The 20718-nt window shown below is 42.8% G+C and overlaps 1 protein-coding gene across 1 annotated transcript; it reads left to right on the top strand.

The window, feature by feature from the left end:
- Window positions 1-3260: 3260 nt before the first annotated feature.
- On the top strand, window positions 3261-20585 carry ACAT1 (acetyl-CoA acetyltransferase 1). The gene is made up of 12 exons (XM_071554763.1): window positions 3261-3363; window positions 5407-5454; window positions 8538-8655; window positions 10044-10139; window positions 11580-11680; window positions 14125-14268; window positions 16060-16210; window positions 16754-16849; window positions 17515-17628; window positions 17985-18049; window positions 18677-18834; window positions 20222-20585. The coding sequence occupies exons 1-12, from the start codon at window positions 3313-3315 to the stop codon at window positions 20340-20342; spliced, it is 1263 nt and encodes a 420-aa protein (XP_071410864.1). The 5' UTR covers window positions 3261-3312; the 3' UTR covers window positions 20343-20585.
- The last annotated feature ends 133 nt before the right edge of the window (window positions 20586-20718 follow it).

The raw sequence follows: 20718 nt of genomic DNA, 5'->3' as shown, positions 1-20718 counted from the left end.
CCCTCCAGCTTCCTCCTGCCTAGAGTGTGAATAGCCATTTGGCCAGGGCTAGGAGGGTGGCTGGTGTGAAGTCAGACAGAGTGTACATAAGCAGATGGGAGGGAAAAAGCAGCCCAAACTACTTGGAGAGGGGCTGAACTCCAGTGGATCCCAGGGTACTCATGTACACATAAGGGAATGTTGGCTGTGACAGATTTTTTGTTTGACCTGTTAGTGGCATGTTACTCTGACAGTCATATTTGAGCAGTGTCCTAAGCAGAAGAATGGGAAGGAGTTAATGACCCACATACCAGTTAACCTGAGAAGGCACAGGTTATTTACGGCACCTCTGCTATAGCAAAGGTGTGGCTTGGCCTCATGGTCTATCCTGTGCTGCACTTACTCCTTGGCCACAGAAGATACTTGGAACATGTAAGAACTTCCTCCTGGCATTGGCAATTATACCACATGTCTGTTATCTTTATCTCAAAACAAAGCAGCCCGTTCTTGTGTGAACATGCTTTTGTTTCAACAGTAGGAATAGTGACCAGAATTGTTTTCTACTGGTAAGAGCTCTAAAGTCAAAAACATTGGGGAGCCTCTTCACAGACAGGATTTGCACCATGGGCTGTTCCCCAGCTGGATGTGTGCCTGATGCTGCACTGCTCTGGGCTGCCAGTGTCTGAAGGGAGGTAAGATTACCATCTTCTTTTTCCTTCTCTGTTAGGTCCAATAAAGGGCCTATTAATTGATATGTCCAGGAGTCCAAGTACATTTCTGGCTGAGATGAGACAGGTGCTAATCCTGATGCATTAGCAGGATATATCCCTGAAAAAGAGCCTTATACTGCAGAAGTAAGGGCAAAGTTAAATAAGAAATTTCTCTTTTTTTCTTTTCCTTTTTTTTGTTTTTTTTTTTTTTTGTTTGTTTGTTTGTTTTTTGGTTTTTTGTTCTAGTTTAGTATTACTAATTTCTGAAAAATATCCTCATCCAACCAAGCTGGATTTTTTTTCCTATATGGTACATATATGTTTTTGGGGTAAAACCTTCAGTTCTTCCTCAGTCACTCTTTGTCAGTTCTTATGTTGTCCATGGTTTGTACTTGAAAACTTTAAATCAAAGGTCTAGACTAGATTTGCCAAACTCTTAGAACATCAGCTACCAGCAGTCAAGAAAGCAAAAGAGTACAAATGCTTCCTTCATCAGTGCCAGTCCCAATTAGCCTCTTGCTGTCTGTCTGGAGAGTAGATAGATAGATAGATAGATAGATAGATAGATAGATAGATAGATAGATAGATAGATAGATAGATAGAAAGAAAGAACTATTTTACTTTTTGGAGCAGAGAGAGAGAAACTGAAATCCTTTCTCACAGGGAAATGAATGAGACGTAGAACAGAAAATTAACTGAAGCAGTTTTGACAAATGTTAGTTTTCAATGTGAAAAGAAAATAACAAAAAGAGATTAGTCAAGGCAGCAAATGGATGTTAACATGTTGAAATACTCTGGCTTTTTTGATGCTATATCCAAAACATGGTTCTTGGCATTTGTTCCACTTTGTGGTACAAGGGGAAGGAAAGGTGCAAGTAAATGCTGCTTTACCTGACTTGAAGACTTAACTCCAAGCATCATTGAGTTGTTGGATTACTGTACCAGTATGCTAACTACTTCATGAATTAAAAAAGTGGTTGAGGAGAAGGTAAGCAAGACTGATCAGAAACAAATAGAGAACTGCTTATTCTGGACAGTGTGCAACGGCACAATTCAGAAAACATCACCTTGTCTTTTGAAACTGTTCTTTTGAGCTATAAAGCGCAAGACCAGGAAAGAACCAGGCTTTTCCTTGGCCTGGCTCTATGCCTGTTGGAGAGACAGAGTGAAGAGAGGCACTGTCAGGCAGGCAGACATCTGCAGAGGTTTAGAGCTGGCCTTTGTCTAGAAATCCAGATTCAGAGAGACCTTGAGGGGAAAAGCCAAGTGCAGGAAAGACTGCGGAACCGGGTTGGCCATCCTGAGGCCGAGCTGGGGTTGAGCTGGTACCAGTCTCTCTGTAAAGAGCTGCTGACACCGCTCCCAGCCAGGTGTGGATTCTGAGGGAACTCTGCTGGCTGTTTATGCCATGGCTGGGCAGGAAGGGAATGCAGTCGGTGGCTTTTCTGCAAACACCACGCAGCTACAGTCCAAGGGTAGGCCGGAGAGAGTGTCCCGGATCCAGGAACACCCCACAGCCCCACAGACGCTGGATCTGAGCGGATTGTTTCCCACTCGGGGCCTGAGTGCCCGCGGCCGCACGGCCCCCATCGCGCAGGGGGCGGCGGAGGAAGACCACCCCCCCCCCTCCAAGCCATCCCGGGGGCTGGGACTGGTCCCGCAGGGATCCTCCAGGCCCTCTCCGTGCCGCTCGCTGCCGGTGGCTGCCCCTTCCCTGCACGAATCACAGGCCCTGCCCCCGCAGCCCCATCCCTCGCCTCGCCCCGCCCCGCCCGGAGCACTGGCGGCGAGGGGGTCGCGCCTGGCACTGCGCAATCACAGAATGTATGTATGTATGTATGTATGTATGGCCAGACTTCACGAATGCAGATTTGGGCAGGGCTCTCCCCACCTGGGTGTGCCCTTCCAGCCTGCACAGTGGATTTTTTAGGTCAGGCACAGCGTGTGCAGAACTGGCCCCACCGTTTCAGTCCTGAGGTCCAACTGCCACGGCCGAGCGAGCTTGGACAGTGACAGGGAAGTCCTCGGGACTGTCACAGCACCCGGTACTAACCGGGGCTGACCCTGCTGAGCGTCCGAGATGTGACGGGATGGGATGGCAGGGAGGCATTGAACTGCCAGGGGACGGTCCCCACTGAGACTGGAACTCAGGACCTTGAGATTCAGAGTTTGGAGTGCTCTCCTTTACACCACGGGACCGCCCCTAACCATGAAATGGATTAGATGGGGAAAAGACCTCTGAGATCACCGAGTCCAACCACTGACCGAACAACACCATGTCAATCAGACCATGGCTCTGAGTGCCACGTCCAGGCTTTCCCTGAACACCTCCAGCGCCGGTGCCTCCACCGTCTCCCTGGGCAGCCCATTCCAATGCTTAACTGCGGTTTCTGAGAAATTCCCCCGATGCCCAGTCCCAGGGACTCCCAGGAAGGCCACACCCTCCCCGCAACCCCGACATTGCCACGCGCCTTCCCGCTCAGCCAATGGCAGGGCCGGGCCTGGCACCGCCCCAGCTGCGGGACCAATGGAAGCGCGGCGGAGGCGGGGCGGGGGCGGGGCGTCGCCGGCTATAGGCGGTGGCAGGGGCGGCGGTGAAGGTGACGGGGGCGCCGGCGGGAACATGGCGGCGGTGGTGCTGGGCGGGCGGCGTGCGGCCGCGGCGCTGCTGCGGGTGAGGTGGCACCGCGCCCGGCCCTTCCCCTCTCCCTGCTTGCCTGCGCGGCCCCGGCCCCGCCGGCGGGCCCGGAAAGGCTCGGCCAAGGTCACACCGCCTCTGCGGCGGGGCGGGCTGCGCCTCCTGCCGTCACAGCCCTGCGGCGCGGCGGGAGGGAGCCCCCGGCCTGGGAGGGAGGGAGCGAGCGAGCGAGCGAGCGGGTCCTGGGCCGGGTGGTGGGCCAGGGCCGAAGGCAGAAGGGTGAAGGTGAAGCGGCGGGGGTGTGAAGGGCGGCTGTCCCCGCCCCGCAGCCCTGGCCGGCCCGCGCTGAGCCCGGAGGGACCTTTATCCGCGATCCTGAGCGGGGTTTTTCCACTGTAGGGCCAGCCGGGACAGGGGCAGGAATCGGGGAGGATTCATCTATTTAAGCAGTGTAAAGACGCAGAGCTGCATCTGTAGGTGTTGTTGCTAATCTGGGAAGCAGGATGCCGGGTGCTCCTGCCCCAAACCCCTCCGTGCCTGGCACTGCTGGCGGCGCTGCAGGTGCTGGGATTGGCACTGGGGGAGGGAGCAGCACTGGGAAGGGCAGGCAAAGCATCCGCCGTGCATCTATTGCCGTGTGCCCAGGTGCGATTTACCAGCTATAAAGTGAGGGTTTGCTTTTTTTTTGCTTATTTTTTTAACCTATCTTCGGCACAGAGCATGAACACTTCTGGCAGGTGCCAGTTGCACTTGGTAGACAATTGTCTTGTTTGCCCAGTTTACTGCAAAAGTAAATTTCAAGTGTTATGTAGTGACAGTGTGTTGTTTTGCTAGGCTCGGGTTTTGAATCATAGTTGGGTTGGAAGAGACCTCCAAGACCATCAAGTCCAACCCTTAATCCAACCCCACTTTGATTACTAGATCATGGCACTCAGTGCGACATCCAGTCTCTCCTTAAAAACCTCCAGGGTCGGAGAATCCACCACCTCCCTGGGCAGGCCATTCCAATGCCTGACCAGTCTCTCTGTAAAGAACTTCTGATATCCAACCTTTTGGTTTGGTTTTGGTGGTTTGACACTAACCCTTGAAAGCACTGCTGTTCAAGCCCTTAAGGGATGGAATTCTTTTTCAGGTGCAAATTTAATTTAAAACTTTATGCTGGCTTTTACAACCTGAGCTGGGGAAAACAAAGAACGAAGAAAAAACCCCAAACAAAACAAAAGTCAAACAACTAATTTAAAAAAGGTTAAAAAAAGTTGAAGGCTGTCAAACAAAGACAAAAAACAGTAACAGATTAAATTTTCGTACTGCAGACACAATACCAAAAGGGCATTCTTTAATTTACAATGGTGTTCTTATGGTGTCCTTAAGCAGTTGGTTTTATTTAGGATTTATTTGGCTGTAGTTCAGTAATGACCAGAAATTTCCAGTGTGCTGAAATGTTATCTAAGGAAATAGCAAAGAAATAGCCTGAAACCACTAGTGGAAATAACATTCTGTTAATGTATAAAACAGTATCTACATATGTAAATTTGTGTCTTCACACTATTTAATTAGATAAACATAGTAGCTGGTGAATTAGCCTGCTTGGTTTTGTTTTATTATCATATTCTGGTGTGACATTCTGAATTCATTATCCTCATTTTTGTCAATGAAACACCAATTAAATGAAGCTGTAGACAGAAACTGCCACTATTGAAAAAGCACTAAAGTCAATGATAGGCATGAATTAAAGAAAGCTCAGGCAAGCAGACAGAAGGACTAGTAAACTCTTTTGAGTTTACTCACTCTGGTTTAGACATTTGCAACAGGTGTACATATCAGACTTGGACAAAAGGAATTGGTTTTTGAAGGAGTATTTGTTTATTTTTTAGAAAACATTTTATTACAGATGTTACGGTGAGACTGTACTAAACCACACTTCTTGTAAAAGGCATGTTATGGGTTTTTTCATATTTTTTTCAGTATCTCTTAGATATTATTTTTTGAAATAATGACTTCTCTGTAAATGGTACATTACTGAAACATCGCGGCATTGGCTTTCTTGATATGAAATTCTAAGGACTTTCTTATTTCCAGGCGTTGAAGTACACAAGCCGTGGCTATGCATCCCAGCGTACTTTAAATGTAAGTAAAAAGCACTGTCTGACAGTAGTAAATTGCTGGTTTAAATTTGTTTCTTAATCACTGAAGTTTTTTAAAAAGATATCACAAAGAAAATCTGCATTGAAGGCAATGTCACTTGTGCCCAAGTCACACTTTACTGCAAAATCTGGAATAAAAATTAGATTTTCATTTTGATTTATATTTGCTAATTATTTGATAAAGGGGGACAAAATTAGAAGTGGGCCAGCTAACTTAAGCACAATCTCCCTACCTACCCATAATTGGAAAAGACAGCTGATGTCAAGTAAATCCCTTTGAAGTTATTTGTATGTTATTCTATAACTTGCTGTTACAATCTAAAAGATGAGGACAAACATGATACTATTACTGAAGTCAATTATGATGAAGGGGTTACAGTAACAGACAGCCCATCATTGTTTTAAACAAGTGTAATTGGTCTTTGTTGTTGTTTGGTTTTTTTAGTGTTTTCTTTCTCTGCTTGTGTGTCTAAATAAAAATAAAATAGCTCATGGTGAGACCCTGCAAAGCTTTGTGCTTAACTTCTACTGAAACCAGCACAGTTGGAGGCAGTCATTGCTGCTTCTCAGCTGTCTGGAGCAGCCACAGGTCTGAAATGTGCCTCCTTTTGGTGCCAGATTCTCATGCAACTCACACAGAGTTATCAAGTAGACATGTGGGGGCTAACACTAAAGCTCATGGGCAAAATAATTGTAATTGTGTTTTGAGGAAGGAGTAGTATGGAGTTGAATGTCATACCATGTCTTCAACTACTGCTTACGCCTTATGCTGGGACCTGGGCTTCTGAATACATCCAGGGATGGAGACTCCACATTTACTCTGGGTAACCTGTGCCAGTGTTCAGTCACACTCAGAGTGAAGAAGTGCTTTCTTATGTTCAGTGGGAACCTCCTTTGTTGTCAGTTTGTGCCCATTGCCCCTGCTCCTGTCACTGAGCACCACTGAAAGCAGCTTGGCTCTGTCCTTTCTGCACCTTCCTTCCGATGTTAATCTACATGAATGAGGTGCCCCTGAGCCTTCTCTTTGCCAGGCTGAGCAGTCCCAGCATTCCATCTTTCCTTCTATGTCAGATGCTCCAGTTCCTTCATCATCTTTGTGGCCCTTTGTTGGACACTCTCTAGCATGTCCATGTCTCCCTTGTCCTGAGAGACCAGCACTGGACACAGCGCTCCAGGTGTGGCCTCTCCAGGGCTGAGTAGAGGGGAAGGATCCCCTCCTGTGACCTGCTGACAGTGCTCTGCCTAATGCAGTCCAGGATAACATCAGGTTTTCTTGCTGAAAGGGCCCATTTTTGGCTCATACTCAACCTGGTGTCTCCAAGCATCTCCAGGTCCTTTTCTTCCAAACTGCTTCCCAGCTGGCTGGTCCCCAGCATATGTTGGTGCCTGGGTTTGCCTCCCCAGCTGCAAGACTTTGCATTTCTCTTTGATGAACATCATGAGGTTCCTGACAGCCCGTTTCTCCAGCCCATCAAGGTCCCTCAGGATGGCAGCATGACCCTCTGGTGTATCATCCACTCCTCCCAATCTGGGTGTCAGCAGTAAACCTGCTGAGGGCACACTGCACCATCATCCTGTTCACTGCTGAAGATGTTAAATGGGACAGGACCCAGTATTGATCCCTGGGGTAGGTCACTGGTTCCTGAACTCCAGCCAGACTCTGTACCACTATGGTCACCCCCAGCCTGGCCATTCAGCCATTTTCTATCCACCTCTTCTGCATATCCAGCCCATACTTCGTTAACTTCTGCATGAGGATCTTATGGCGGACAGTAGTGAAAGCCTCACTGCAGCCTTGGTAGACAATGTCTGCTGCTCTCCCCTCATCCACCAAACCAGTCATTTCACTGTAGAAGGTTAGCAGTTTGTCTGAGGATGGCTTCCCTTCGGTGAATCCATGCTGCTGACTCCCAATGATTTTCTTGTTGTTCATGTTCCTGTAAATGGCTTCCAGGATTGTTTCATCAGCTTCCTGGGGATCAAGGTTAGGCTGACTGACCTGTAGTTCCCTGGGTTCTCCTTCTTACCCTTCTTGAGGATAGGAGCAATGCTTGGCTTTTCTCTAGTCCTTGGGCATGTCTCACAATTGCTGTGACCATTCCAAAATTATTGACAGTGGCCTTAAAAAGACAACTGCCAACTGCCACAGCACTCAAGGGGGCATCTGAGTAAGTCCTGTGGATTTATGTATGTCCAGTTTTCTTAAATATTCCCTGCCTTGTTCCTCTTCCACCAAGGGTACATCTTCCTTGCTCCACCCTTCCCTTAAGTCTCTGGGGCCTTGGATTCCTGAAGGCTGATCTTAATATTGAAGACTGAGGTGAAGGTGGTGTTCAGTACCTCAGCCTTTTCCATGTCCTTTGTCACCATGTCCCCTGCCCTATTCAGCAGCAGGCCCATGTTTTCCTTTTGCTTCTTGAGTGCTTATGGAAGCCCTTCTTGTTGCCTTTGACATCCCTTGCCAGATTCAATTCTACTTGGGTTTTGGCTTTCATAACCTTATCTCTGCATGCTCAGACACTGTTTGCCAGATTCTCTGTCTTATTTCCACTTCTCATATGATATCCATCTTGGCATTTTTACCTGATGTACTGCTTGTTGGAATGGCCTGCTGTGGAGCTTGGAGGGGGTAATCCTCTAACCCTAACTAGCTATCTTTGATCCCCCCTTTCCTCCAGGACCTTTTTGATTCTAGCAAACATCATCCATCCCAAGGCTGAGCTCAATGCACTCCAGCTGTTCAGTCACATAAAGGCCAAGCCCCCACTTCCACCTTGTCTTCTTGATCTGTCCTTCCTAAGGAGCCCTTATCCCTGCATGGCAGCACTTCAGCCATGTGAGCCATCCCACCACGGCTCTGTGATCCCAAGATTGTAGTCCTGCAGCTGCACACTGATCTCCTTATGTTTATCCCCCATGCTGAATGTGTTAGTAAAGGTTATTTTAGTGCTCTGAAACACCTGCAGAATAAATGAGAAGCTGTGACATCAATGAAAGAATAAAAAATACTGGTATATGTGCACAATTCTGAAAGACTGACTTTTACTCCATGACTCTTCCACTTAGGAAGTGGTAATAGCAAGTGCTGTAAGGACACCGATTGGATCTTTCCAAGGATCTCTTTCATCATTGCCAGCCACTAAACTTGGTTCCATTGCAATTAAAGGAGCAATTGACAGAGCAGGTATGTGTATATGTTTTTTACTGTGGCAAAGAAAACCTCAAGTGGATGTGAACAGTATCTGTCTTTTCACTTGCTTGGTAAACAGAATGCCCTGGGCATTCTGAAGTCTATCCACAAATGCTGTTTAAATAAAGTTGACTGTTGGGATTTGTTTCAATGTGAATTATAATGGTGCTGCCTCCAGGAGCAGAGTATTACAACTGTCATCACTAACTTACTCTCAGCCATCCCCTACATTGGACAAACACTCATAGGATGGGCCTAATAACCCTACCCTAACCTGATTTTTTGCCCTCTACTTTCTTCTCCCTTTCATCATCACAGGCCTCACATTCATCCACTTAACTTCCCTGCACAAAACCGATTCAAACAACCCTTCAGGCATCTTGTCAAACTGCGACAAAATCCCGTTCCACCCTTACCTCTCCTCAAAAGACATCCTAGACTTCAGGGCCATGTCACTCCCCCTTATATCCCTTGCTATGTTCTCACCCAACCTTTTAGGCAACTCAGATTACATAGGGATATCTGTGCTAATCCAAATCTGATTGAATTTGCTAATTGTTTTTCTGGAGTGGGGTTTTATGAGGCATGTAAGATGATGCAAAGGCTGAAATCAGTAGCTTTTCTTTTCCCTGCTCATTTTTTCATGTGGGCAGGTATGCTTGAAAGACAGTGTTGTCACAAAATCATGGAATATTGTGAGTTGAAAGGGACCCACAAGGATCATCAAGTCCAACTCCTAAGTGAATTGCCCATATAGGGATTGAACCCACAACCTTGACATTATTAGCACCAGGCTCTAACCAACTGAGACCTATTGATGGATTGAAACTAAGAAAAATGTTTTTAGGGGAGAGGAGGGTTAATTTTCTACAAATTTGGCTTCTTAAAGCAGCAGATTGCAAGAACTTGCACACCAGGGCTGTTGCAAAAGATGCAGTAGGAAAGCAGGGCTCTTCTTGCTGGTGGCAGCTTGCTGTGGCCTTGGCTCACCCTGGGTAAACAAACAAAACTTCTTTTAGACACAGTTGTAGCACAGAGGAAGTTTTCTGCATTTAACCGTCCATGAAAATCGAGCTTCTCAGGTGACTCGTAAGACTTAGAAATGTTTGCTTTAGTTAGTTTTTAGTTTAGTTTTTACCCTGCTTTTTCTGGAGGGTAACAAGGGAATTCTATTCTGTGGGCGTCACCAGCTCACCATGTTCCACGAATATAAGGCTGGAAATCTGGGAGGCACCCAGAAGGGGCCTGTGTGCTGTTAGTACATGGATCGAACTTGGCAAGATTGATTGGTCTGTGACAGAAAACTTGGGTTGGAACCTTTGTAAAAGGGAGTTACATTGTCTGTGGAGAGGATTCTGAATCAAACCAATTTTGTTTTGTAGGTATCCCTGCAGAAGAAGTGAAAGAGGCGTATATGGGCAATGTCTTGCAGGCTGGACAGGGACAAGCTCCAGCAAGACAAGCAGTTTTGGGTGCAGGTATTCATTCTTTTGATACTGGGATTAAAGGTCTCCTGTCTCTATAGAAGAGATGAAGTCTATTGAGCTATGAGTTAAAACAGTTGTGCCCAGCCTTTTGTCTAGACAGTCTGTGTGTGCTTTTTTCCTCATGGTAGGTGTACTCATGTAAGTGGAATGTTGCTGCCTACAGTGTTTGCAAAACCTGGAGAAGACAATTTTGGGGACCACACAGTACTTTATGTTAATGATGGGTACTGCTCTTTGAATCTTTTACAAAACGGACTTTTTTCTTCAGTATATTGTTACTCTTAATTCTAACTGGATAAGGGGTCACTGAGTTTCATTGAAATGCAGATAAGAATATGTCACTACACTCATCTTTCTATAGAGTCTGGAGCTGTAACTTGTAGGGTTCACTTTGATGGTAACTGCAGAATGAATAATATTAGAATGCAGGAATTATTTTCTTCTCCCCTTTGCTGTGGGGATGGAATGCCATACTTTAGCATGTCTGTAGGAAAGTGTGTGGGTCAGGGAAGAACTGTATGCTTTCTTTGCTCTGTTTCTGTATGTTTATGAGGGAGAAGGAACTGCTTTTTTAGTGAGACAAAGTCATGAATACAGCTCTTTTCTTTCATAGAATTATCGAGTGGTTTGCGTTAGAAGGGACCTCAAAGATGATCTAGTTCCAACCCCCCTGCTGTGGGACACCTTCCACTAGACCAGGTTGCTCCAATTCCCCATACAGCCTGGCCCTGGGCACTTGCAGGGATGTGTGCAAGGAGCATCCACAACTTCTCACCACCCTCACCATAAAGAATTTCCCTTGGCTATTTTCCCCATCTGATGCTGGTATGGAGGTGATGTGCTGGTACCAGAGCCATAGAGAGCAAGCCTGGATTCATAGAAGCAGGGATGCCGAGGTCTTGAGTCAAACTGAACACAGGAGAGCCCAAAGCTGTTGTGGTGGGCACTTAGGAACAATAATCACTCAGTAATAACAGTGTGAATGACACTAACACTGACCTCTGGCTCTTGTGGTCCTACTCAGTATTGTGTGTGTTCACAGTCCCTGTACTTCTGGGGCCTGTTGCTTCCAGTTGCTAAATTCTGAAGCTTGTTTATGCTTTTTCAGCCTTGGATGCTGCTTAGAGACAGGGTTGGGGTTTTGGGAGGAGGAATAGCTCTGGAGTCACTTCCTTGGCCTTCTGTTTTTCTGATTCTTTGCTTGTTTGCTCCCTCATCTGTTGTTGGAAGGGGACGAACAACAAGAGTCTCCAAGAAGGATGGTAACTACAGGTGAGGGGTAGCTCAATTGCCCTGGCAGGCTTAGTAGTGCAAGCTGGACATCCTGGGCTTAGATAAACATTGGTCCCATATGAAATGTTGCTGAATACCAATGAAATATTGGTCTACCCTTTAAATAATACAGTTGTACAAACAACTTCTTTGACTCAGGTCTACCAATCTCCACTCCTACTACAACTGTCAATAAAGTCTGTGCTTCAGGAATGAAATCGATCATGATGGCAGCACAAAGCCTCATGTGTGGGAGTCAGGTATGTGAATTTTAGTGCTGTTCTTTAGAAAAAAACACACCATTAATGTTGTAGATCCTGTCCTACCAATGATTGTGCTCTTTGATTTGAGATTGTGTTCTGTCTTGGGATAATTAAAACTAAGTAGAGAGGTTTTGCTTGGTTTATGCAACCTTCATTTTATAGTCATTTAAGTGTGTTTTGGTTTAAAACAGAAAAAAGTAAATGTTATAGTTGGAAAATTGTCAGATATGTTTTTAAAGCCAAGCAAACAACTGGATTCTTTTGGGGAGTATTTACATCTCTCTACTGCTCTACCCTCACCCCTCCTACCACTCTAGACCCCAGAATGTAATTAAGGGAATTTTCAAGCTTTCAGTTTTGAAAAACTGAAGAAAATTTTATAGACTTGTTTTTTGGTGACTTGACTTTCAGATACTTTTATGACACTTAAATGAATTAAATATATATATTCAAGTAGTGTTGTTTCCAAGTACACTAAAGATGTCTCAGGGGTTTTTTTTTATCGTTTTAGAAGAAGTTAAATCTATTGTTGCTGAGTAAGGTTTTTCATTGAAGAGCTTGATGGAGGGGAGTTGCTCATCTCTGTTGACTGTGTTCTAAGATCTTCTATACAATGGGGAAAAATATACTGTCAGTTGATCAGAGGATGGGAGAACACATAATCTTCAGTAAGCCATTAAATGCTGTGCAGCAAAGAACGTGGGAAAAGTGTGAATGTGAAGAAAGACATTTCAATTTTGTTTTTAATTCCATACTCAAAGAACTTTGGCAGCATCTTTCCTTCTCTGAGGTGAAAATATTGTCTGTTCAATATATATTTTTGGCTTACAAAGTAAGTGGCTCATAAGCGAGAAATACTTTCTTGTGTGTGCATGTGTTTAGAACAAAAGCAAACTATTTAAGGTTTGGTGTCTCTTCTGTGGAAATAACAGGGTAGCTGGAGTTAGGCAACTGCTGAATTGCTTTGGCCTTGCCCTGCAGAGAACAGCACTTTGTCCAGCGCCTACTGAAGTCGCTGGAAGTCTTGTCACCAGACTTTGAACCATGTCCAGCATGTCTTTGTAAACAGCTGCGTTTGGATTTAGAAATTTATATCCAATGACTTCATGAGAGTGGTTGTGCCTTTGGTTGGTTTGACAGATGCAGACCATGGGCTCTGAATAGAACTGGAGTTTTCTGCTGAGTTAATCATACATGCTGTGCTGCCAGTTTTAGCAAAAGCAGAGACTCAGCCAGTTACTCGTCTCCTAGAGCTATAAATTATGTGGGGGTTGGTATTTGTTTATTTTTCTGGCTGTGGACTGACTGCGAGGCATCGGTGGGGTGACAGTCAGTGATGGTTCCCAGTGGCTTGAGTCAGTGCACACCATCATATAAACAGCTGTTGGCGCTCTCTCTCCAGGTCTTTCACTTTATGGAATTGTAATGCCAGAGGCTTTTGTTCCTCTGAGCTGTTGCTGTTTCCACATCTGAACTGCCTTTCTGATTTACCTGCCACTTCAGTTTTGTCTCCAGCCTTCTTTCTTTGCTTTATTACATCATGTCACTCTTCCTGGATCTAGTTTATTATCTGTTCTGAGGCAGACCATTATTTCTCTGACTCTTCATTTAAAGAAACCAAAAAAGCTTTCATGCTTCTTACTGCTGTTCTGTGTAAAGTGTTTTTGAATTTATATTAACAGCACCATTGAACTCTCAAGGACTTACGCTGCTGTGTGTATATTTTCTTACATTTATCTGTATTTCAGATATGTCATTAAACACAACCGTGTCTGTTCCTGACATCCTGAAATCCTGGGGGTTTTGGGGGTGTAGCCTGATGAACAGTGGGTATACTTAGGGCCCTTGTAGCTTTGCTGTTGCAGGTTTTCTGTTTGCTTTGTTTCAGCTTGAAAAGTACACTAACTTAGCAGTGTACATAATGATTAAAATTAAGCAATCATTAATTACGAATGTGCTTTTTTCTGTGGTCTTTTCAGATGATAAAATCATATTAAAAGTCATTTGTCCTTACATAGTAAAATGAAACAGTATCATGTAAAATTGCAGGTACCTGTAAATCTGTGTCTTTATATACCAATACTCTAACTGTTGCTTGTTCCAAAGGGATATGGAGCTGGGAGTGAAGAAGAAAAATGAGAAACTGAAGGAGAAAAACCTATTAAAAGTAAAATTTATATTTTGATCTCAGCAGCTTGTGACTTAAAAATGCAAGAAATCAAGATGGGCCTTTCAGGTTTCTAAAGCTGCATAAAAGATGGAAGTCCAGTTGTTCCTGCTGTTTGCTTTTTAAATGTGCTAAGGTTTTTTATCGTCTTTCTCTGAGACTCCTCAGGAAAATAAAATACCTGTGCTTAAGCTTTTGCTAATATTTGTTCCTAGAAGAAGTCAAAGAGAACACAGTGCATCATTATTGATTTCAACTTGTTTCCTTTGGGCAGGATGTAATGATTGCTGGTGGAATGGAGAGCATGTCTAATGTTCCCTATACGATGAGCAGAGGATCAACACCTTATGGAGGGGTAAAGCTGGAAGATCTGATAGTAAAAGATGGACTGACAGATGCTTATAACCATATCCATATGGTAAGTATTCCTGGACAGTGCTAACATAACAGCCATAGACCTGATGTAGCTCTGAAGAGCTTGCTTATAAATTATTATGAAACTGCTTTGTCTAGCAAGCCTAGAAATGGGGAGGAAAAAGTCTTGCATTTCCAGGTTTCCCATATTAACTGTAATGAAGGGGCTAGACAGAGGATCAAAACAGAACAGCAAATTCTGTGTTAATATTTGCTGTCTCTAAAGTCTGAATAGCCTAAAGCAGGAGTAAAAGAAGAAATAATTTTGCTACTGATGGATTGCTGTTGCTCCATCTGTGGGAGGGAGCAGTCGAGTTACTTGATGTCTTTGAGGGTACCTGCTCTGCACAGTTCAGCAGGCTCATGTTTTTTCCCTCCCCCAATGTACATATCTCATATCTTCTGTGGGAAGGTTTGAGTCAGCTGATGTGCTTACTCATCAGCATGGTAACAAATTGGACAAGCAAGTGCAAACTTGGAATGGTTTTGGAAAACAACTGATACGAAGATTGTCAAGAACAAGCATCAGGGAAGAACAGTCTGAAAAGAGAATGACTGTTTTCAGCTTAAAATGTTTCTGACCTTTACCTGCGGTAACTCACAACTGTAGGGCATTATTGATTGTGATCAGTTTTTGTTCTTGCTGAGGTACAGAAAAAATGTCATGAAAAATAGTCTACTGTGACACGTAGATTTGATACAGACCTCACTGCTCTGTGTGTGTTTTACTCTTTTTGCAATATAGTGCACTCTGCTTAGGCTTTTGTTGAAATTCATTCCCACATTTCAGCTAAGATGGATTTTAATTGTGAGGATTTTTATAGGAATGTAAATCGTGGCTTTTCTGGTTCCCACAGGTGAGGAAAAACTCTAGGAGTTGGTTATAATACAGCAAGTTTTAATAGATTGGGCCAATATTTTGGAACCTTTTGTATTCATTATAGCAGCTGTAGGTTGTTTGGAAAGCCTTAACAGTCTGTCTGAGAACACAGAGGAGGGTTCATAGGATGGCTTCAGAAACTTCCCCTTGTCTGTGTTTTGGCAGTTGACTAAGCTGCTGGTGCTGTGAAGACTAAATTCTTTAATTGCATACAAGTGAGCTTGCTTGTTTTAGGAACTGGAGGAATACAGAACTAAAGGGGTTTGTGTTGAGTTTCCTAAAAAATGAGTGGTGGAACAAAGCCTGTTTAAGGGCAAATTTAATTTTGTCACCAAGTATTTAGACAGTGTCAATAGTGAATTGTGATTGTATAATTACAGTTATGATTGACTATATATAAAATGATTTTATTGTTTCATTTTACTTACATAGTTCAGTCACTAGACAGAAAGTATAGATAATTTTATAGTTTTTGGAGTATCAACTCCTAAAGGCCAAATAAAGCCCTGTATGTTGACCTGTTTTTGTAACCTTTGGAATAGGCAAGCTAAGAATGGAATGAAAACAGTAATAAGATGAAGTGAACATACAGTTCTGTGGCTGAACAATGATCTCCAGTCTCTGAAGGTATCAGCCCTAAGCACTTTAAAACTTGCTTTTACAGGCAGCTTTTTAACTTAAAAAAGCCTTGGAAGGGAAGTTCCTTCATGGCTTTGGTCATCTGGATCCAGAAAATACTTGCTAAATCTGAAGATGATGTTTCAAAACCAAAAGTTACTGTTTGATCATAACTGAAATGAACACCAAATATGAATCACATTCAGTTCTGGAAGTCTGTGGTTGAGGTTTTTTTCATTATATTTGTGCTTTGCATCCTCAGAAGTATCCAACCTAACATGCCTCGTTTTCTCCAAGGGCAACTGTGCTGAGAATACTGCGAAGAAATTCACCATTTCACGAGAGGAACAAGACACTTATGCCATAGGCTCTTACACCAAGAGCAAAACAGCCTGGGATTCAGGGGTGTTGAAAAATGAAATAGTTCCTGTCACTATTTCAAAAAAAGGTAGTATGGAAAGGTGTGAAGAGATGAATTGTGTTTCTTTTTGAAAGCTGTAACACTGTCTATATTCAGTGCAAAATGTTTAAACATGTAGATCTTGAGAATATTAATTTTAGATGAGCTAAGAATTTTCTGTTGCACAGACCTGGTGAGCAGCACTCAGTGACTGGTTTTTATATTTTAATTTTTCTTTAGTGTTACATACCATATCTTCTTCCTTTTGTGTGTAAGTGGAAGAGTAGCTATTGAATTTAGCTAGTATGTGGCTTAAGGACATCTGAGTTTTAATTACATTAAAGATAAGTTTTGTCCCTTTTGTTCAGCCACCAGAAAGTATAAATGGATTTGCTGTAAATAAATTTGATTAAGGAGTGATTTTTTTTCCTCAGTTTTCATAAGCACCTTTCTTGATTTGCATATTACAGGCATTCACACTTTTTTACCAAAATAAGTTGTTTAAATAAGCCAGGATGTAATCAAAGTACTGTGTTAGAATGTTTTAAGAATGGACTGTTCCAAAAATACTAAAACAAAACTGAATTTCAGGGAAGCCAGATATGGAAGTGAAAGAAGATGAAGAATACAAACGTGTTGATTTCAGTAAAGTTCCAAAGCTGAAGGCTGTTTTTCAAAAGGAAAATGGTAAATATTGTTAAATGAACTGCTTAATTTTCTGCAAAGTGCAGAGGTACTTTGTTACAGTGAAGAGTACTGTTCACAAGAGCTTGAGTGCAATAGTTCGTCCCTTGGTTTTTAAATGTCTGCTGAGATGAAAAAGCATGCTGCACATCAGCATGGACTGGCTGGGATTAAAAGATGGTCCAAGAACCTTAAAGGGATTAAATCTCTTTTTTGGACATTTACTGTAAAAAAGACTGAAACAGAATGGTTTCATTGTAGCTTTTGGCTTAGTCTCCTCCAGGTTTGAGCTCTTGTATCAGTGGGAGCTGGAGTGCCTTTACAGCACTGCCTGTTGCTTCTCTGAGTCTGTAGGCAGTAAAGCTTTCTGGTTAACTCGAAGATGCCCCTCATTCACAGCCTTTCCTGAGCTGGAATTCTGTGTTAATGCCAGCAATGCAGCTGCTGTTAGGCATGATCTGAACTAGCACCCGGATAAAGATACAAATACCTGTGATTGTGCTTGTTTAATCAACCTGATTTGGAAAAACAACTCAGTGCAACAGGTATCACCATATTGTTGAGACTTATGTTCAACAACCTAAGGGAAAAAGTCTTTAACAGGATATATGTGAGCTGTTTCACATCACACTTTCACATCTGTTTAAACAATATTTTACCTGTTCTAGGAACAGTTACAGCTGCTAATGCCAGCACTCTGAATGATGGAGCAGCTGCCTTGGTGCTGATGACAGCAGAGGCAGCCAAGAGACTGAAAGTCAAACCCTTGGCACGGATAGCAGGTATGGTTTTTCTTATCTTTGGGTATAGCCCTGGAAAATACACCCATAGTGCTCTCAGACTGTGAGTCCTCTTCGGCTGGTTATGTGACATTATGGCTGCATCTTCTCAGTACAGTCCTTGAAATTTCAGAGGTTACACCAGCAGGCTTTTAATCATAAACAGAATTTTCTATATGTAATAATACTAAAAATCTGAAAGTATTGCTGTCGCTCACTTAGGGCACTACATTTTAGATATTTCTATTTCAGGACCATTATATTCAGACTTTTTCTATCTTGGCAGGGTTTGCTGCTTGCATGAAAAAAATCAGGTGTGGTAAAAACAAAACACCTTTTGTGATTTATTTTTTTAACAGCTTTTGCAGATGCTGCTGTTGATCCTATTGACTTCCCAATTGCACCTGCATATGCTGTTCCCAAGGTATGAATAAAACTCAGTGTTTTTTGGAAAAAAAAACAAAAAACCCAACAAACTTCCCAGCGCTGACTGCATTGTTGGTTCATCCCTCAGTGGGTCTTTCTGTAATTAAGATTGAAATTATAATTATGTCATAGGTACAAGGAACAGATGTTTCTCAGAGGATCAGGGCTCGAATGCAGATCTCTAGAGTTAACAAATTTCACACACTTATTTTGAAAGAGAATATTATTTTATACTGCTTTTACCAACTTCAGGCTTGTTTGCACCTTTGCAGCTCATATGGATAAAAGGAAAAATAAATATGGTTATAAAAGGACAGACTGGTTGTAAAAGGAACTGAAGTGTATGGTGTGAGGCAATACTGTGTCAGTTTAAATGTACTTACTGTAGCAGCAGTCTTGGTGTATCCTTGGCACAGGCTGCTCTCCAGTCCTCCTTTTGTGCAAACTCAAGTTTGTGCTTCACTCCCTCAGTTTTGCATTTTTCCATCTGACAAACAGGTTCCGAAATGTGAATTTGAATCAGACTATGGGCAGCCTGAGTCACCAAATTCAAACTAGACCTGATTATTTCTCTACTTAGCTTCCTAGTTTTTTCAGAGTCATAATTATTTTTTCTAATTTCTAGATTCTAAGTGAGACAGGCCTGAAAAAAGAAGATATTGCAATGTGGGAAATCAATGAAGCTTTCAGTGTTGTGGTGCTGGCCAATATTAAAATGCTGGGCATTGATCCTCAAAAAGTAAATATTAATGGAGGTGCTGTCTCTCTTGGACATCCGATAGGGTAAGTAAAATAAGCACTGGGGTTTGTTCTGTACAGAGCCATTGTTTTTTAGGTAAACTGCTAACATGTTTACCTTTGTTCTCAAGTTTAATGAAGTAGGAAGGGTAAGTAAATTTGCTATCAAGTACATAGGTACTTCAGACAGGGGTTAAATTTGAAGGAATCTTGAAAACTAACCGTGAAAGAGAAAAAAGCTCTTAGTGCCTAACTCTAGAAAAGCTTGTTAGCATAGCTATATGGATTTATGAAGTACTAAACCATATCTCGATTAACATAACAGAATAAACTATAATAATTAATCAAGTAGTTAAACCAGCAAAATTTACAGGTAACCTTATGAAAGTAGCCAAGCTATTTTCCAGGGACTTTTATGGTCCAGGGAGTTTTATTTTTCTTACATAAGCAAAGTGAAATTCCAGGTCTTGTCAAAGGATTTTTGGCAGGGAACCCAGATGTCTCCAAGCACCTGATGCAGCAGATGGGGACGTCTGGGGATGTTGGTGGGTCTCCTGTTTGAAGTTCTGTCTTATGGTTGGAGGAGTTGGATCACCTCCTGTGTTCCCCAGCTGTTGTCACTTGTATATCCTGTTAAACCTGCCCAGGATTGATCACACTGCAAATCCAGCACAGATGTCAAGTAACTATGTTGTATATCAGGAGCAAGAGAAGCACTTCATGGTTCATAAAAAGTTCTAATCTAGGCATAATCCTGCAGGGATGTGCTGGCATCTCCTTTGCAGTATCACAGAATGGAATCACAGACTATTCTGAGTTGGAAGGGACCCACAAGGATCATCAAGTCCAAGTCAATGGCCCACACAGGGGATTGAACCCATGACCTTGACATTATTACAAACAAGTTTTAATCAACTGAGCTAATCTCAGGGTTAGTACTGCTTCTGATTAGGGAATATGACCTTTTTGGTCTTAAGAGTTAATTTTGACAGACTAATGACAGAATTTAAATGTCTTATTTTCCCATTAGGCAGATCAGAGTAGCACACTGAATTATATCAAGTTTTAAGCAAATAAGAAAGGTTTGAATTCAAGTCATTACAATCAACTTGGTTGTGGTAGATTTGTTAACCTTCTTTGAAAGAGCTTTGCTACATGTAGAGATACTTCATAATATACAGGCTGAGACAGAGGCAATTCCTTTCTCCAGAAGAAACTTCAGATAAACATGGAGTTTTTGTTTGTGCATGTGTAAGAATCTTTGTTCAAGTACTGTGACTAGAGAGGAATAATCTTTATCACATGTAACTGTAGATGAAAGGGTTGGCTTGGTCTTTTTGGTCTTGTTGGTACTATATTCTGCCAACTATCCTGTGTGGGTCACATGAAGAATTTCCTTTAAACTAAGCTATGTACTTTTACTTATCCTTAGAATGTCTGGAGCAAGAATTGTTGTGCACATGGCCCATGCGCTGAAACAAGGACAATATGGTCTTGCAGGAATCTGCAATGGAGGAGGAGGCGCTTCTGCAATACTGATAGAGAAGCTTTAGTTCAAGAAGCATCACAGACACAGCCTTAAATGCTGTCTGATCAAAACTGAGCAGTAGCTGTTGCATCTTATTTATCAATCAGTGGATGAATTCTGTAACTGCTATTCTAAAATTTCCTAAAGCATCATTGATTACTGATTCAGACAACTGTGTTTTTATTACTTTGTCAGTGCAAGTTTTTATACAGTACAAATAAAATGTCACATTATGTCTTGACACTTGACAATAAAGAATGTAATGGTGGCTCCTCTGTCACTGATGTTTCATTTCTCAAAGGCCCCTGAAAAGAAGTTCTCTTGGTAACTCACGGAGTGCTGCTACTGGAAACAGCTCCTTTTTTTAGTTTTGCTGCTTAATTTACCTACTATGAATTACC

Source organism: Pithys albifrons, chromosome 1 (genome assembly GCF_047495875.1).
Source record: "Pithys albifrons albifrons isolate INPA30051 chromosome 1, PitAlb_v1, whole genome shotgun sequence".
Classification (NCBI taxonomy): Eukaryota; Metazoa; Chordata; class Aves; order Passeriformes; family Thamnophilidae; genus Pithys; species Pithys albifrons.
The sequence above is the reverse complement of the archived record's forward strand: the minus strand, read 5'-3'. Positions and strand labels throughout refer to the sequence as shown.